The sequence below is a fragment of the Catharus ustulatus genome, chromosome 1, assembly GCF_009819885.2.
Source record: "Catharus ustulatus isolate bCatUst1 chromosome 1, bCatUst1.pri.v2, whole genome shotgun sequence".
NCBI classification, from domain to species: Eukaryota; Metazoa; Chordata; class Aves; order Passeriformes; family Turdidae; genus Catharus; species Catharus ustulatus.
Window position 1 is genome coordinate 52,966,342 of NC_046221.1, and position 15,885 is coordinate 52,982,226.

Consider the following 15,885-nt stretch of genomic DNA (forward strand, 5'->3'; position numbering starts at 1 on the left):
GGGAGAAGGAGATAGGAAAATGAATTCAGAATATAGAAAATATAAACCCCTAACAAACAAACAAAACCAAACAAAAACAACAGCAACAACAGCAACCCTCCCCCAAACAATTCTAAGAGGCCAAATAAGTTACTTTGGGAGTGAAAAAGACCAATAAAGATGAAAATATAAAATATATGGGTTAGATTTTAAAAGAGTTTATCCTTCCTGTAAGGCCTAGGATCCTTCCATGTTGTGCTTGTAAAATGCCTTTTTTTCTGCATTCTCTATTTCAAAGGTATAGAGACATGAGTCTTTTGAATAGTGAATATTTTTACTGAATCCCTCACAACAGGGATTCAACTGAGCCTGAGGTGGGTGTGTTAACCCTTCAGTGTCGCATATGCAAACATCTGGCTCAGTCAACTGTCCATAAATGTTGACTTTTTATTACAGCTACATTGTTTCTTAGATGTATATTATTTTAAGTACTTAAAAAAAATTGCAAAGCAGTACTCCAGGAATTACTAATTCATCAGGTGTTACAACTGGCAGCAGCTTCTGATGCTACAATGCTTTGAACCAAATAGCCTTGTGGCAAATAATTTCTTTACACCATTTTTAGAGTAGGAGACCTAAAATACTATAAATGCGAGCAAGGCAAAAACATTGCTATAATGTGGTTAAGACTACAAAAACACCTCAACCATTATACACTACAATATCAAGTCTAAATTTGTGCCTGGTAGTCTTAACCTGTCTAGAGGAATTTGAAATAACTTCTATTTAAATGTATCCAGATAAGCTTAATGTGAATATTTGGGCTACATATGCCTGTCTTTCATAAATGCAGAGGTAAGGAGTAAGACAGTACTTAAAGGCAGCAGAGGAAAAAAACAGATTTTGTTTCCATCCACCGTTCAGTAGTCTTAAAGGAAACAAACTCAACTGAAACACACAAGCAAGCAGGAGCACACGTGATCAATTGTCAATTCATTTTTTCTTACCCTTTCTGGAAATGTGATAGATTTCCTCCATTTTATGGAACCAGACAAAGCCTAGGCTGCCAGCTCATGATCTGGGATAGTCCAGGATAAATGCCTTGGGTAAAAGGACTAAAATAGATCCAAGCACCGAACAGAATAACAGAATATCTTGCTTTTTTATAGTTTCCTGCAGTCATGGAGATTGTGAAGTTCACTGCAGAAGGCTTCCAGCAGCTTCAAGGACAGTAGTTACAGGGAATTCAGTGGTGCCTCTAAGCCAGTGGTTATTATTGCAGCCAACTGTCTGAACTCCTACTGACTGGATCCCTCCATCTCTCTGCCCCTTATAAATTTCAAAAGCCCTTAGCACTCCAAGGAAAATACAAAGTATGAATACCTGTGAGTACAGAAATACAGACTTAGGTAGGCTAAACTTTATAAGTGACTCTCCTCTCTGACCTCATATGTGAAAACCAAGAATATGCAAGCTGTATTTCCTATATGAACCATATCATCTTCTGATAGATTTGATGTCATAGACGTGTTTAGCAATGTATACCACCAACGACTAGGATAGTAGGATTTATTATCACACTGATACATTCAAAACTGTGCATTCAGCTTTCAGTTTGGTGATCAACACTGGCAAACTTGAGCTTAATATTGTTTTTCATCTAGTAAATAGCTATTTGAGTTCTCCTAGGAGTTTTTCTCTATCTGTGTTTTTAAAGCTCATACGTCTTTTGGCTTCATGTCATGAAAAGTGTTTTCTCTGCTCATTGACAGACTGCTGTGCAAAAAGCAGCCCCTGGAAATGGCTGGTCTGCAGCATATCATAGTCTGCAAATCTGATAAAAAAGGACAATATTAAGCCTTTTAACAGCTACAGGCAGCCCTGCCATTTGCATCTGCTCCTTGCAGAAAGAATCTGATCCTCCTCCAATGATGAAGTTAAACATCTGCAGTGCTACTCGGTGTTAACAGGCAAATGTTTCCTACTACCTTGTTGGTTACCCTATCTGGGCACTCCCTGGCTCCAGTTTGTGAAATACCAAGAGTGCTGCACTGGTGAGTGTGCTGGAGGCACAGAAGTGATGGGTAAGGGAAAGGGGTGCAGAAAGAAAAAGTAATTTAAAGCCTCTTGTTCAGAGGTTCAAACAGGTCCTGTTTAGGGAAAGTATGATGGACAAGGCAAGTGTTGGCCTGCTTTTATTGTGTGAGGGCTACAGGCAGCACAGACCCTTGTGGTGGAAGGCTGGAAGCTGCAAAAGCACAATTGCAGGGGCTCCATTTGCTGATCCTGCCGCTTGCTTCTCACCTTTAAGGATAGCCTGCACTTAAAAGCTTCAGGAGAACTCTTACTGTTCAATTTGCTTCAGTATATGTGATAATTCACTTTCCCATCAAATAAAACAGGGAATACACATATTTATGCTAGCTCCTTCTACCCACAATAATGCCTGTTTATTCATTACCCACTCAGCTATCTGTCTTTAATTAGTTCCTCAGTTGAGTACTTCAAGCTGTGCCGTGCACGTCTGGAATGTTTCTTGTTTTACTAATGAATTTAATTTCCTTGATCATAGCTGAGTCGCTATGAACTACTGACTCTTCATGTGTAAATAAGAGGGAGGAGATGTGGAGGGCCCCTGTCTCGCTTTTTGTGATAAGTGATGATGTTTACTTGTCTAAGTCTCTTCAAGAGTGTGAGTACAACTAGGAAAGAGGGGGCAAGTAACAAGGTGGAGAGAGACATACAGCACAACCCACCACTTCTCCAAAGATCTCAGGGAAAAGGTCAAGTGTAATAATTCTTCCTGTGATGCATATTTAATACTGTCTGCAGAATTCAGAATCCCTGGAGCCCAGAAAAATAAAATTTGCAGGTGCACTTTAGAAACATTTCAATATTATTCAAGAAAAACTTTTGTTCTTACACACTGAAATCACAAAGGAAAATGAATTGTGTGGAAAATCTTGGAGTAATTTCCTTACTTTCATGCATGGTACTGCATAGAATAAGGTTGGTATAAATTGAGTTTGATAGACTTACACATCACATTTTCTTTCAACATCAAATATATTTTTTTGAGAACATATATGCAATTTCCTATTGTTTAAGGATCTTTCTTGGTTTAGGGTTTTTATCATATATTTTTGGATGTGAGTGGAGAGTACTAAATTACTTGGGCTAGTAATTACCTAGGGATTTTCAGGATTTTGACAAGTTTTTGGAAGTGATTCCAGATGAATTGATGGAGATAGACAATGCAGCTCTTGATGTATATCCTTGAGTCTGTGGTTTGTTAGGATGTCCACCAGCTTCTATGCCACAGAAGATCAGGAAGGAAGTGAGGCATTTTTTTTTGCTATTTGTATTTTGATAGATAGGCAGACACAAACAAATCATACTGGTCTCTCAGCTGCTTGTCCGTGTGGTTAGTAGTAGCTAAAGAGAGCCATATGTGGAAAGGCATCATCCAGGTGTTGGTTGAACTACTCCATCATTACTAGTTATCTATTAGCAGGATTGTCCTGTAAAAACCAGGAGAAAGAAAGGCCCGACTTATAGATCTTGACTCACTAAAACAGTCAACCTGTGATCTCTGCCCCTTTACCGATTAATAAGGTATCATATATTTAGCAAGCATGTGAGGACTGAAGCATGTGAAGTGTAAGGAGAGTCTGAGGAGACTGCTTATCTCCCATCCTCATGTCAGAAAATATTTTCATTACAATGTGAAATAAATTTATCAATTAAGGGATAAAAAGATAAAGAACTGAAACAATGAAAGCCTACACATTTTTGTTATTTAGGGATTTCAACAGTCCATGCATTCAAGCAAGAAATCAACAAAACACCTTCCCTTTTGTGTTGCCATGGGAAATTGTTATTGAACTGATAACAATGACACATATCTTGAGTTTACAGCTTCAGATGCTGGTTTGCTATTTTCTCAAAATATGCCTATTGCTTTAAGCATCTTAATTTTATTTGCCTGCATCTTGCCCTACACTATTACAGATTTTCTGAGGCTGGGACAGCTGCAAAGAACTGCATGACAGTAACATTTTTATTTAATGACTTGTTGTCCTTATGGGATCCCAAAATTGGCTAATGATATTATGGAGAACAGTTAGATTAGTCATCTGAAATAGTGTGTGCACAGAGAATAGGGAAAAGTTCTCTACATGGTGATATAGAAAGACAACTTCAGGATAAGGAGGGGTAAAATATCAGTTAATCACATTATGATTTAAGCAGGACTGAGGATTCTTCAGAAATGTTTACTTTTTTTTTTTTTTTTAACAGAGTGACATCTCCAAAATCTCTATCTCAGCATAGGGAGTTATTTTGCTTTTATAGAAAGGAAAGACGTAGTGTTTCTTCCATGATAGAAATACAAAATTTAGTTCAGTTTTCTAGTAAGACCTTGTCATTTTTAGAAAACACTGAAGCTTTTGAGAGTTTTGAAGGAAAAGGAAAGCTTCTTGAAACTGTTAATAAAATGTAACTGCACCGAGCTGGCTGGTTTGAAAATTTTACTCTGATTTGGACATTTTAAACAGTTTAAAACTTCATTTATGAAATATAGTTAAACAGTGATTAAAAAGGCTCTTTTTAAAGTCAAAGTCACAATGATGTCCTCACATTGATGAGAACTGGATAACCAATGTGCTCTGTTTCAAATGAGTTCTTATCTTTTCAGAGTTTACATGGTAAGAATTTAGGAGAATTTGCTCAGAATTTGCTCTTCTTTTGGAATGGGATGGGAAATTAAATTATTTCCTGGAAAAATCCCTTTTCTAAATTTTTGGGAACATCTTAACTTTCCTAGAAGATATCCTGCCAGCTATGGATGAAATTTATTTCTGCCTTAGTCTGAAATACAAAGACAAAAGCACAGTTCATAACAATAAATTATTTTAAATTTAACCTTGTCATAGCTAATCTAAAAGAAATGATAACGGAAGATACTTGAACACAGATACATGAACTATGTTCTGTATGTAATAATTGATTTACACTGATTTAGTTCCTCAGTTTTCAAAAGCAGATCTATTTGGAGTGATAAGGCAAAAGTTTTTCATCAACAGGAGTTCATGAAACCAAGGATAAGTAACAAAATATAGATACAGTCCTGGTCATGCTGGAAATTGATTAGCAGGCTGAAAAGAAACTTTTGAAACCATAAATCACTAGTGTCTCTCTTTCCATTACTGCTTCTTTGAAAGCTGTTCTCATGGAAAATATTGCTCCTTTGAATTAAACCAAATTAGATGTGGTGATTATTCTTCACAAATGAGAGTTGAAATACAGGCATATAAAAACGTTAGAATTTGCTGCTTAATATTGTGAAGTTGAAAGCTTTATAATTCTGCAAACTTAGCTAATATCTTCGAAGGACAGATTACTGTAAGTTCGTAACAAGAAATGGATAGAACTGCTCTGAATTTCTTTAATGACAAAAAAGGCACTAATTTGTAAGGTACAGAATTTCCCCCTCATCTCCTTTTAATTCTATCTGAGCTGACTCAAAATTAAAACCTTGACTAAAATTATCAGCCTTTTCAATTTTCTTGTTTGCCCTAAAGAACCACTTCGGCACCTCAGAAAAGGTAAGTTTTAAGCGCAGAAAAGTAGAAGAATGAAGGGGAATTGCAACCTTTCCTCTGAAACCTGCTCTGTATGGCACTTCGGAGGTTGCAGCATTAATTTGAAACCCAGCATAGTGAAACTCAGAAATTTAACAGTGAAAGTTACCCATAGCATTATCATTGGGAAAGGGTGTAAGTAGGCAATACTTCATATTTCTCTTACAGTTTTCTAGCCCTTTCTCTCCCACATTTGCAAGTTTTCCATAAAACATGTGCCAGAAAAAATATTTAAAAAAAGATCAGAGAAAAGATATAGGAGGCTAATTTTTAATATATGTAGTTCACTTCTCTTAAACTATTACTATACTCAAGTTCAGACTTCACTTGACGAAAATGCACAACTTTGCAACCCTGTGTTAATAGGTAGTTCCTTTGCCGACTGCATCATAGTTCTACATGAAAATCTAGAATGACCAGCTTCACTGAGAGAGAGAAGGATCAAGTAAAATTCCCTCAAAAATTCTGCAAAGCATGTGCATAGTGATATATATAGGCATGTAATAGGACTTGATTATGGGAAGGTTTTCAGCTGAAGCTGTCTAAATTCAGTCCTACTGAATGGGATGGAGAGAGTAGCCTGTGGATAAGAAATCTTTACAAACAGTAGCTGTGATTGTGGAATACATACCTGATCTGCCTTTTTACTCTATCATTGGATAGAAAAAATTCAACTATTATAAATGCTTGTATTTAGACATCATTAGAATTAGCTTTGCGCCCTAGCATGGAGATCAGTAGTGCAAGTTTAACAAGCACCAAAGGTCTCCAACTTCTTCTTATTAGTTTTTCCATCTTGGTGATTGAATGTTTTAAGTATTACTGAGATACTTTGTGTTGTGTGTCAAATATTGGATGCTGTGAGGTTATAAATGGCTATCCTCCATCCTGCTGCCAATCACTTATCTATGTCTAAATGAGACTGAATTTGCATAACACATAGGGATGAACGACTCTGACCTCACTCTACCTCACCTTTAATCATGCTCTGCCTTTTTCTGGTCTTTCTGCTTGTTAAATGTCAGTCCGTGCTTCAGGAATGCACAGGCCAAAAGTATTAAAGTGAGAAAGAGTTCAACAAAAAAAAATATATATCTAGAGAATTCCCCTCCCCCCCATTATACCTCCCTTCTAAGAAAACTCAGGCTTATAGTGTGAAATTTAAAGGTGGCTGGAAATTTGTAGATGTAATATACAGGATTCCAGCAACTTCTCAATCCCCAGTTTAGTCACAGGTTCTTCTTATTCCTTATGGCTTTACTGACATCTCCTTCTCCTCACTTTTCTATACCCTGTGGGAATTCTCTCACCATTTCCTTCTTAGATTTTGTTTGTATCCTGCACAATTGCTTTTCTTTTTTGCTACAGATGAGAGGTAAGATAGTAATATGCATTACAATCACAGAGATGATAAAATGCTTGAAATTATAACTAAAGCATAACTTCAAGAGGATTTGACTCTAATATGAACTGCTGCTGTATGTCATCTAACAGACTAACAATGGTTGCTTAGATTCCCTAGGAATCTAGAGTCAATGCGTTACGTGAAATATTCAGATACTTCTTTTTTGCATCAAAGAAGACAAAATTAACTGCAGTATAATCATAATGATGAGGAGAATTTGAATAAAATTAGCTCTTCATTGAATTTGAATTCTGTATCTCTGAAACATAAAGCTCATAACTCCCCTATGGAACTTCACAATATTTCTTCTTTTATGATCAGTTGGAGAATTAAACATAGGCATCAATTGTCATATGTTTTCATTACTTCAGCAAATATGTAAAAAGAGCAAAATTTATTAGTCCATTGATATTTGAATGAACTGCCTTCTGTAGTTTATATCAAGATACACATTTAGGAAGAATTGTAAGCATATGAGAATTAAAATTATTCAATAATAGGCAGGTCAATTCCTATCTTAAAAATTTGCTGTCAGATTTACATTTCATGATAAATCTGGGAAGGGTGGAGATGTAAATTGTGGAGTCATGTTATTCTTTGTACCTACATTCACACGTATGAAACAGGTGTGACTTTCCTTTTGAAAGGCAATAGGACATGCACAGAAAAAGTAACTACAGGAAGGTAAATACTAAAGATGAACAGGTTTAAATGCATTTCCCATCAAAACAGATACTCAGAGCATACTGCCTTCATGACCTTAAGCAAAAGTCTCCAGTAATGAAAATTGCATTCATAATGAAAATATACACTGAGTGACAGTGTAATCTATAATACTTTCATACACTACCAGGTACTAGGCAAAAGTGTCATAAATCTCACTCTTTTGAATAAGGAATCCAGGCTCTACTGGATCTTTGCAAAGTTGAAAAAGGATTTTAAAAAAGGGTCTCAAACTGCATCAAGAGCCATTGCTTGTGGTTCAAATGATCTCTCCTTGGTATATTCTAATGGGAACAAGCCCACATTTGTTCCTTTTTACCTTGGGTTACTGATGTTCACATAGCACAAACTGTATGGGACATTGTTTTCCTAATTTGCTGAAATTAAATTTTATTCTAATATTACTTTTTTTTCTCTTGCACTATTTGCAGGCATCCTGTTGCTTCAGTCAGTCATAAAAAGACATGTCCAACAGGAAAATAGTTAAACTGTGTGTGATCTGTATTTTTTCCTGCTCTGCTAGATAAGTAGCTCTCATGGGTAGGATTTTCTTTCAGAAAGGAATCAGAACAAAACCTGACAGTGAGTGGGATGCAATAGAGAATATTCGTATATAACCTATGAGTCAATTTGTTTCTATGTTAAAACTGTGTCATTTTACAAGCATTTATTCCATGGATACACTTGTATCCAAAGTTTGAACTGAAAGAAATTTATGGCCAGACAATAAACCTCAGTAAAGGTCGTGTACTGTAGAAACACTGAGAGTTTACATATCATTAATGTCACCAATTCCCTGTGTGTTTTGAGAATATATAAAAAAAGAAGCAAAACAGAGTTTCATGCAGAAAGAGCACTCACAGAATCTTACAGTCCTATGGAGACTAATTTGTGCCAAATATCTAGGCCAAAATGTCTCCTGCTGTACAAATGCAAAGAAGTGGGAGAAAAGTGTCTAGAATGATTATCTAGGTATAAGTATTATCCCATAGAAAGAAAATATTTTTGGAACTTAAATAATTCCAACCATACACATCAAATGTTGCTCACACTGCCTACCACTTCCCATCGGCTAAACTCAAAGACAATTTCAGCTACCTTGCAATTTTGGAGATACTAGATCTTCTCATTTTGGTAATGTTCACCATGGCTCATCTAAAGTAGAGCTTATCTCACTGAAAACGTATATAACAGGAAGTTTTAAACTAAATTCAAAAGTTTTTGCCATACAACATCGGAGAATCACTTTTGAGTGTAGTTATACAGCTTCTGAGCACTGGTTCCAATTAAAAAGGATGACAAAGCTACCAGCCAGAATGCCAGCACTTGGAGCACTTTGCTGCTTAGGAGGGATATGATAACACATGTAATAGAAGGAGATACTTTATCCCATATCAACCTTTAAATTTCTTGGCATGTTACAGCATAAAAGAGAAATGCCCTAAATTCATGTTAACAGTGGAAATTTTTCCAGCTCCTATTTTCAAGACAGGCACACCAGTATGAGATAACCAGCCACAGTATAATTTTTTCTCGGAGATGAGAAAATGAAAAGTTCTCTTAGAAACATTAAGACTCCGCAGGAGAGCATTTAAGTACTGCTTCCTAGAGAAAATATTTCTGCATGAAGATGGAAACACATTCTATGTAAGCTTCACAACAAATTTAATTATGCATTATGAAACAGAGTTAAACGTGAAAGGAAAGTGAAAGTCTTAAGAATGAGAAATTACAATATTCAAATTGGATGTTAAACAACTGCAAAAGAATGAATTTTCTTACTTATAAAGTTGCAGAAAAATGACCTAGTGGGTCATTTTTTTTCTCTTGGGTCTCTGAGGAAAGCAATTGCATATGAAGGATAACCACAGCAGTTTAATTAACTAAAGCATAGATCCTACCCAAATCTGAACCGAAGACTGTAATTTTGTCACCCTCAATGTAATCCACTGAAAAAAATCAAACAAGTCTGAAATAGTACTTCTGGCAGTACTTGCTAGGTAGGCTGCTTTTACTGAAAGTACACTTTTCTTCTCCTGTTTTGCTGGTAGCACTGGAAAAACTAAGATAATCAATGAGCACAATATCTTTATGTTGATGAATCTGTATTTCCCCTTGAATTGCACAATTTGCAATCCAGTGAAGCACATAAAGACATGCTGTGGCAGTAGATGTGGAAATACAGCAGACATGTTTTCATATGTACTGAATGCACCTAAAGGTACTGGTGAAAAAATTTTGAACTCTTAGATGAATCAAGTTTTGATCTGTATTTTCCTTACTGAACATATAAAAATTTATTTGAAAATCATAAAAAATAATGATAACAGTAGTATAAAAATGCATGTAGATGTATCTAGGAATACAAGAAAAAAAAGAAATGTAGAAAAATCAAGGGATTTTCACTGATTTTCTAACCTTACTGGCAGAGAAGTAACGACTCAACAGGGAATTGCCTAAATTTCAGCTATGCAAGCCCATTACATAAGTCTCCAGCAGAATTGTTGCTTCAGGAGTTCCAAAAGAGAAATTTTTGGTATTTTCCTGAAAGTGCTCTGGCTGGGTTTTGTTTCTTGGTAGGGCATCACTGCTGTTAATTTTCATTTGATACAGTATTCTTGCTTCCATTAACCTGTAAGACAATTCATTATATAACTAAGATAAAGTAGGAGTAAATTGTTTCTACTTCCACCAGAGGATACAATTCCAGCTGAATCTGTCAATAATTCAAATACTTTTTTTAAATTATTTTTTTTTCTGGGATACTCTCCTACTCTGCAGTTTACCTATGTATGTAACAGTAACAACACTGCAGATTTGTCTGAGTCAACATACTGCATTTTCTACTAGAGAATTGCCCTTGGACATAGGTTTCATGTGTAACTGGAAACTGCACTGTAATGCTATGCTATTTTTTTCCCTTAAACTCAGGTGGTACCCTTGAAAAACAAGTTCAGGATGTTAAGAGTCCTCAATTTGAAATGTGATGAAAATGGATTTAGCACGCACATGAAACAGTTAATTTATTTTCATTACAAGTGGCAGTTCTGAGTCACCAACCTGCATATGTGATGCATAAGAAGTACTTAGGGAATACAAATCCACACCTTACCAAGGATACCAACCTCTGAGCAGTGACCCTGGAAGTGGCTGTCTCATTTAGATAACCACACAGTGGTTTCAATACAAATGCAGAGTCACAAAAAACATGCATGGCCATACCACTGTCTGAATAAATAAGCCAACTCTGCTGGAACATTCTAAAAGGAGTAAAGCCAGAAGTGATATTTATAAGTGAAAGACACAAAGCATCAGTAATGAAAAGAGTAATAATGAGCCATAATCAAAATCACTGAAAAAAAGAATTCAAGGTATATTTCCTCTGAGAATACACATGCACAGTCATATGCACACATGCTCAAACAAAATCAATGCACTAATGGAAGAATTGAGTTTTGATTTGTTCCTGAACTTCTGTTACCTGTCAAGATATTTTTTGTCTTTCTCTGCAGGTTCTACAAGCACATTGCTGATACTGGTCTTCATGAAAACTTAGCTTAGAAAGAACCACAGTCAATGCAGCAGCTTCCTCCTCCACATTTTGAAGATTACAGATAATAGAAGCAATTTACAAGAAAATGATTCATAGCTCAGAAATCAAAGTCTTACTGTGAGGATAAAAACTGTACAGCAGAGGAGATGGAAAAACATAAATCTGAGCTGTGTAAGAAACATCTCCCCTTTAAATTCTGTCTTTGCTATAGAGGAAATGGGACAAAAGGAAAACAGACTCAAGGAGAAAAGCAGATCTAGAGCAGAATAGTCAGTCTATTCCCCTCTGGGCTTATAAAGAGCAAACTCAAATCAAAACACTTGGAAGTCCTTGGGAAAAGGATACTCTTAGCAGGTAGCAAATACAGAAGCTTTGTGAAAACCGGTATATTCCTGAGGAATGAAAAATATTCTTCAGAAGATGCCAGAAGCCACAAAAGTATTTTTGACTCAATATGATTATTGATGAAATCTCTGTAGCAATAATCCCACCATGGTAAGTTAAGTTCTTCAGTTTGGTTTCAAAAGAAATTACCAAATCTGCTTTTGAAACCTTGATCTGCCACCTCAGATTGAGCTTAGACACAAACATTCCCTCAGCATGCTTGTATCCTTCTCTAAAGGGAGAAGGCTCAAGGTGCCCCTTTGCATTACAGTGAAATAGCACAAAGAGATGGAAAAGGTCTTTTTGCTACTGGTTGGCCAATGCTGAATGTAGGGTAGTTGAGGAGTTCAGGTTCTATTGCCTAAGTATTAGAAAAACCGCAATAGGTCTATAAAGGTATTTTAAGCCTTGTATCAAAGTTAGCTGAAGCAGAATAGTCATTAATTTGTGGTTCAATTAATTTGTGCACTTTTATCTAGATCCTGCACAGAATACCTTCACTTCAGGGAAAACAAGTATAACTCCCTTATCCACTATTACTATGGAGATTAAGGACTGATTTTCTTTGTTTATACATTAAATTCCAGTTCTGCTAAGAGGATATTAAGAATGTACTGACAAACTGCCACTATTGTTCTGTTAGTACAATGCTCATACAGCTGTAGTCAGGAAGGACAGTGTGAGGACAGGTGTCTGCTAAGAAAGACAGGAAACTCTCTTTGAAATGGAGAATGCAAACCCCTTCCCTCCAAACTATTATAATGTTGAAATTTAAGGGGCTCTCAGGCAAAGATATGGCAATTAGGAATAAGAGTTCTTTACTAGGAAAATTAAAATAGAAATACAGGACTACAAAGAACAAACCCAAAACGCTGACAGAGTCACAACACAACCTGACACCCCGTCAGACAGTCAGGGTGTTGGTAGTAGTTTCATTAAATGGTTGCTGCAATCCTGGAGTGACAGATGTGGTTCAGTTGAATCAGTGGTCCTGTAGAAGGGTGCAGTTTTCCTCCGAAGGGCCAGTGATGACGTGGAAAGGTCCAGTTTTCCTTTGGAATCCAGTGGAAAAGGCTGCCCTGATGTTCCAAATCTCAGTTTTTATGTCGGTAGGAAAGGCTTGGCTGACTTGGCTCCTCCACCTGGCTGGAGCATCTCCCAATGGGATGATGTAATTTTATCAGTCATGCAGTGGGACTCAATGGCCCATTAACAGTGGATATCTTCCTGGAGGAAGGATGGGTTGTGGAAAAGATAAAGCTGACTGCCCCACCTGGTTTTAACAGGTGTCCCATTAGCAGACAATATCTCCCACGGAGATAAGGATCACTGTCCCACCTGGTTTCAACAGACGGTGATAGAGTACTTTTGGTCATATCTTGTATTGCAACCCTTGTTTCGTCTTTGAATCACTGCAATAGTGTCAAAACACCCCACCAAATTAATATACTCTTTGTGCACCTGTTCTCCATGAAATTGGTAAGTTTGCTTCCCTGGTAGATCATCACTTAGAAAAATCCTTAGGTATTAAGAAAGCATTCCTCAATACTAGAATACGACATAGGAAAGAGACATCCTGAATATTTAATCCCAGGTACAAAACAGGCCCCAGACCAGATTTATGGGATTTTTGCCACAGTGACTAGATGATTCTTCATCATTCTGATAGAATATGGCAGCTTAAGCAGATCTTTAGAGGAGTAATAAAGGCCCTTTTGCTGACTACTTTTCAGAATGCAAGTGGTATTTTGTGATGTTGAGTTAAATATGAAAAATACTTCTGGAACACAAAGATATGGAATCATGCATAAACTAGTTTCCTGATCCTTATCTCCAACAATAGCCACTATACAAGAACAGCCTTAATCGGGTAATGAAACAGGTAAAATTTAAAATGCAATTGTCATTTGTGGGACCAAAATAAAATCTATATTTCTGAAAGAAGAATATATTTATTTTTGTAACACGAAAATAGCTATGACTCTGCAATATTCCTTGGTTTGTGTCAAAACAAAATGCTCTGAGATGGATGATTTTCAGATTTACTTACGTCAGTCAGTAGTGTAGAGACAGTTAATTGTTGTAGTCTCTGCTGATTAATGGATTATTGAGAATTTGATGAGCATGGGAGGAAGTGCATTGTATGAAATGACAAATATCTCTGCTTTCTTTAATCCTCTTTGCCCTCAGATATTAAGCTTTCAGCTGTCTCTTTTAAAGGACTGCAAAGGCCATTAGCTCTGTGGAACTCTTACCCCTGTAGATGTTACACAGAGTTAACTATTAAGTGTGTGGTATAATATACTGTAATTCTGGTGGGAAAATATGGCTTTATGTGCTGCAAAATATCGCTGGACTATGGGTTAATACAACATATAATGTGGACAACTCTCAGGACAAGACAAGTTATCAAGGTATTGGCTGCAACCACAATGAGAAATTCTTCTAAATAGGTAAATTTGTATTTGACTGGTTATTTTTGACACCTTCCTTGCACGCAAAACAAAAATCCATATTTCTTAGACAGTCTTCATAACTACAACTGAATTTCATCTTCACATGCAACTGAATTTAACTGAACACATGAACTGTGCTGTAATGATACTCAACATCTTTAATATAAAAAATGTTGATTTTGATGCATGTAATGCACACACGCAAAAAAAAAAATCAAAATCAAAAATCAATTGGTTTGATTGGTTTGTTGTTGTTTTTAATCCTTTCCCAGCAATGTAGTACTTTGGATCTTCAAATTTGGAACAACAGCACAGCTTAAAATGTAGGTATTTTCTCTGGAACAGAAACCTTGTTTTCCACAAGGTAAAACAGCAGCTGTTGTATACATTCAAGAAAGAATACAAAGGGGAATGCTTAGTAAATGCACTGGGAATATATAACAGGAGCTTTGCAAAGGGGTCTATATTATTTCCTGTGAGAAAAATTATAACAGATTTTTGACAATAATAGGTGGTCATAGAAGGAAATTCAAATTATTCATAGGCATAGTTTTTTAAAAACTATGAATCATATCTGTAAAGTTCATGGAGAAAATCAAATTGATCAGGATGGTAGGAATATAACCCTTCAGTTTTCAAAAGGCTGTGTCACTCAGTCACACTCACATATGATGTGAATATTTCTGCATCACCTCAGTCTTACAGGTTCAATTATAGTACTCTTTACTGTGGATGTGTTTTGTATTATTTATGGATCACATAAATATTAGTTGTTTTAAATTAAATCAGACAAGCTTTCCTTACTGCATCTATTATAAGAAAACTCCCTTAAAACACAGCAGACAAATAAAATGTGTGTCAATTGCACAGAGTTTGAATTTTTGAACTGGTTTAGAAGGTTTAGAAGGGTTTAGAAGGTTTAGAAGGTGGTTTAGAAGGTGGTTTAGAAGGGCCGGAAACAGTTGCTCTGTCTTTGGTAGTGAATTTTACCTCTTGAAACATAAAACAGACAAGCAAGACTACAATTTTCCTCAGTGTCTTCCAATTTTGAGTGTGTGTGCAGTGAAAATTTATACATGATACTGATTTACTCTATTACTAGATGATTGAAGAATGTCCACCTCTTATCATCACTCAGTCTGGAAAACAGAGACTATAACAAAAATCTCCCAATGCTTTACATGCAAACATCTAGTCCTGATACAGTAAGCATCTGAAAACAATCTTGTCAAACTTTATATACCTACAACCAGAGATTACAGTGACGAGTTTTGCCATCATGCTACCATTTATATCCCATAAGCATAGTAATGCATCTACATAAACTTAGTTGAATAATCCAAATTGCCACATTTACCATAAAATAAAGAAGAATAGTGCTATTTTAAATGAAAAGGTATGCCATTATGTGTGTATTTTCATAAACAAAATTTCTCAAATCACATCACCCTTTCATAGCAAAAGGTCTTTTGACCAGGCTGCCGTAAGTTCCCATTGGGTGTCTCCGAAGTTACCCCTTTCCAACTGAGTTTCTACCTAGGAGTAAGTGGAAGAAAATCAGAGAACTTACGATCTCCTTGGCAGCGCACAGGACCCACAGACACCTTGGCTTCAGACCCAGGCCGGTCAAGGTCTCCAATCACCACTTGGCTGACTGGCAGGTGCTCTTTGTATGACAACATACCACTGTCTTTCCTCCTGAATTACAGAGATGCAAAAAGAAAGCAATTGTGAAGCATATGA

General features: G+C 36.3%; 1 protein-coding gene across 1 annotated transcript in view; it reads right to left on the reverse strand.

The window, feature by feature from the left end:
• The window catches only part of CNTNAP2 (contactin associated protein 2), a 1,181,910-nt gene that overhangs the window by 156,963 nt on the left and 1,009,062 nt on the right, over positions 1-15,885 (reverse strand). Inside the window, 1 exon segment of the mRNA XM_033052691.1 lies at positions 15,713-15,840. Coding sequence (XP_032908582.1) covers positions 15,713-15,840 — 128 coding nt within the window.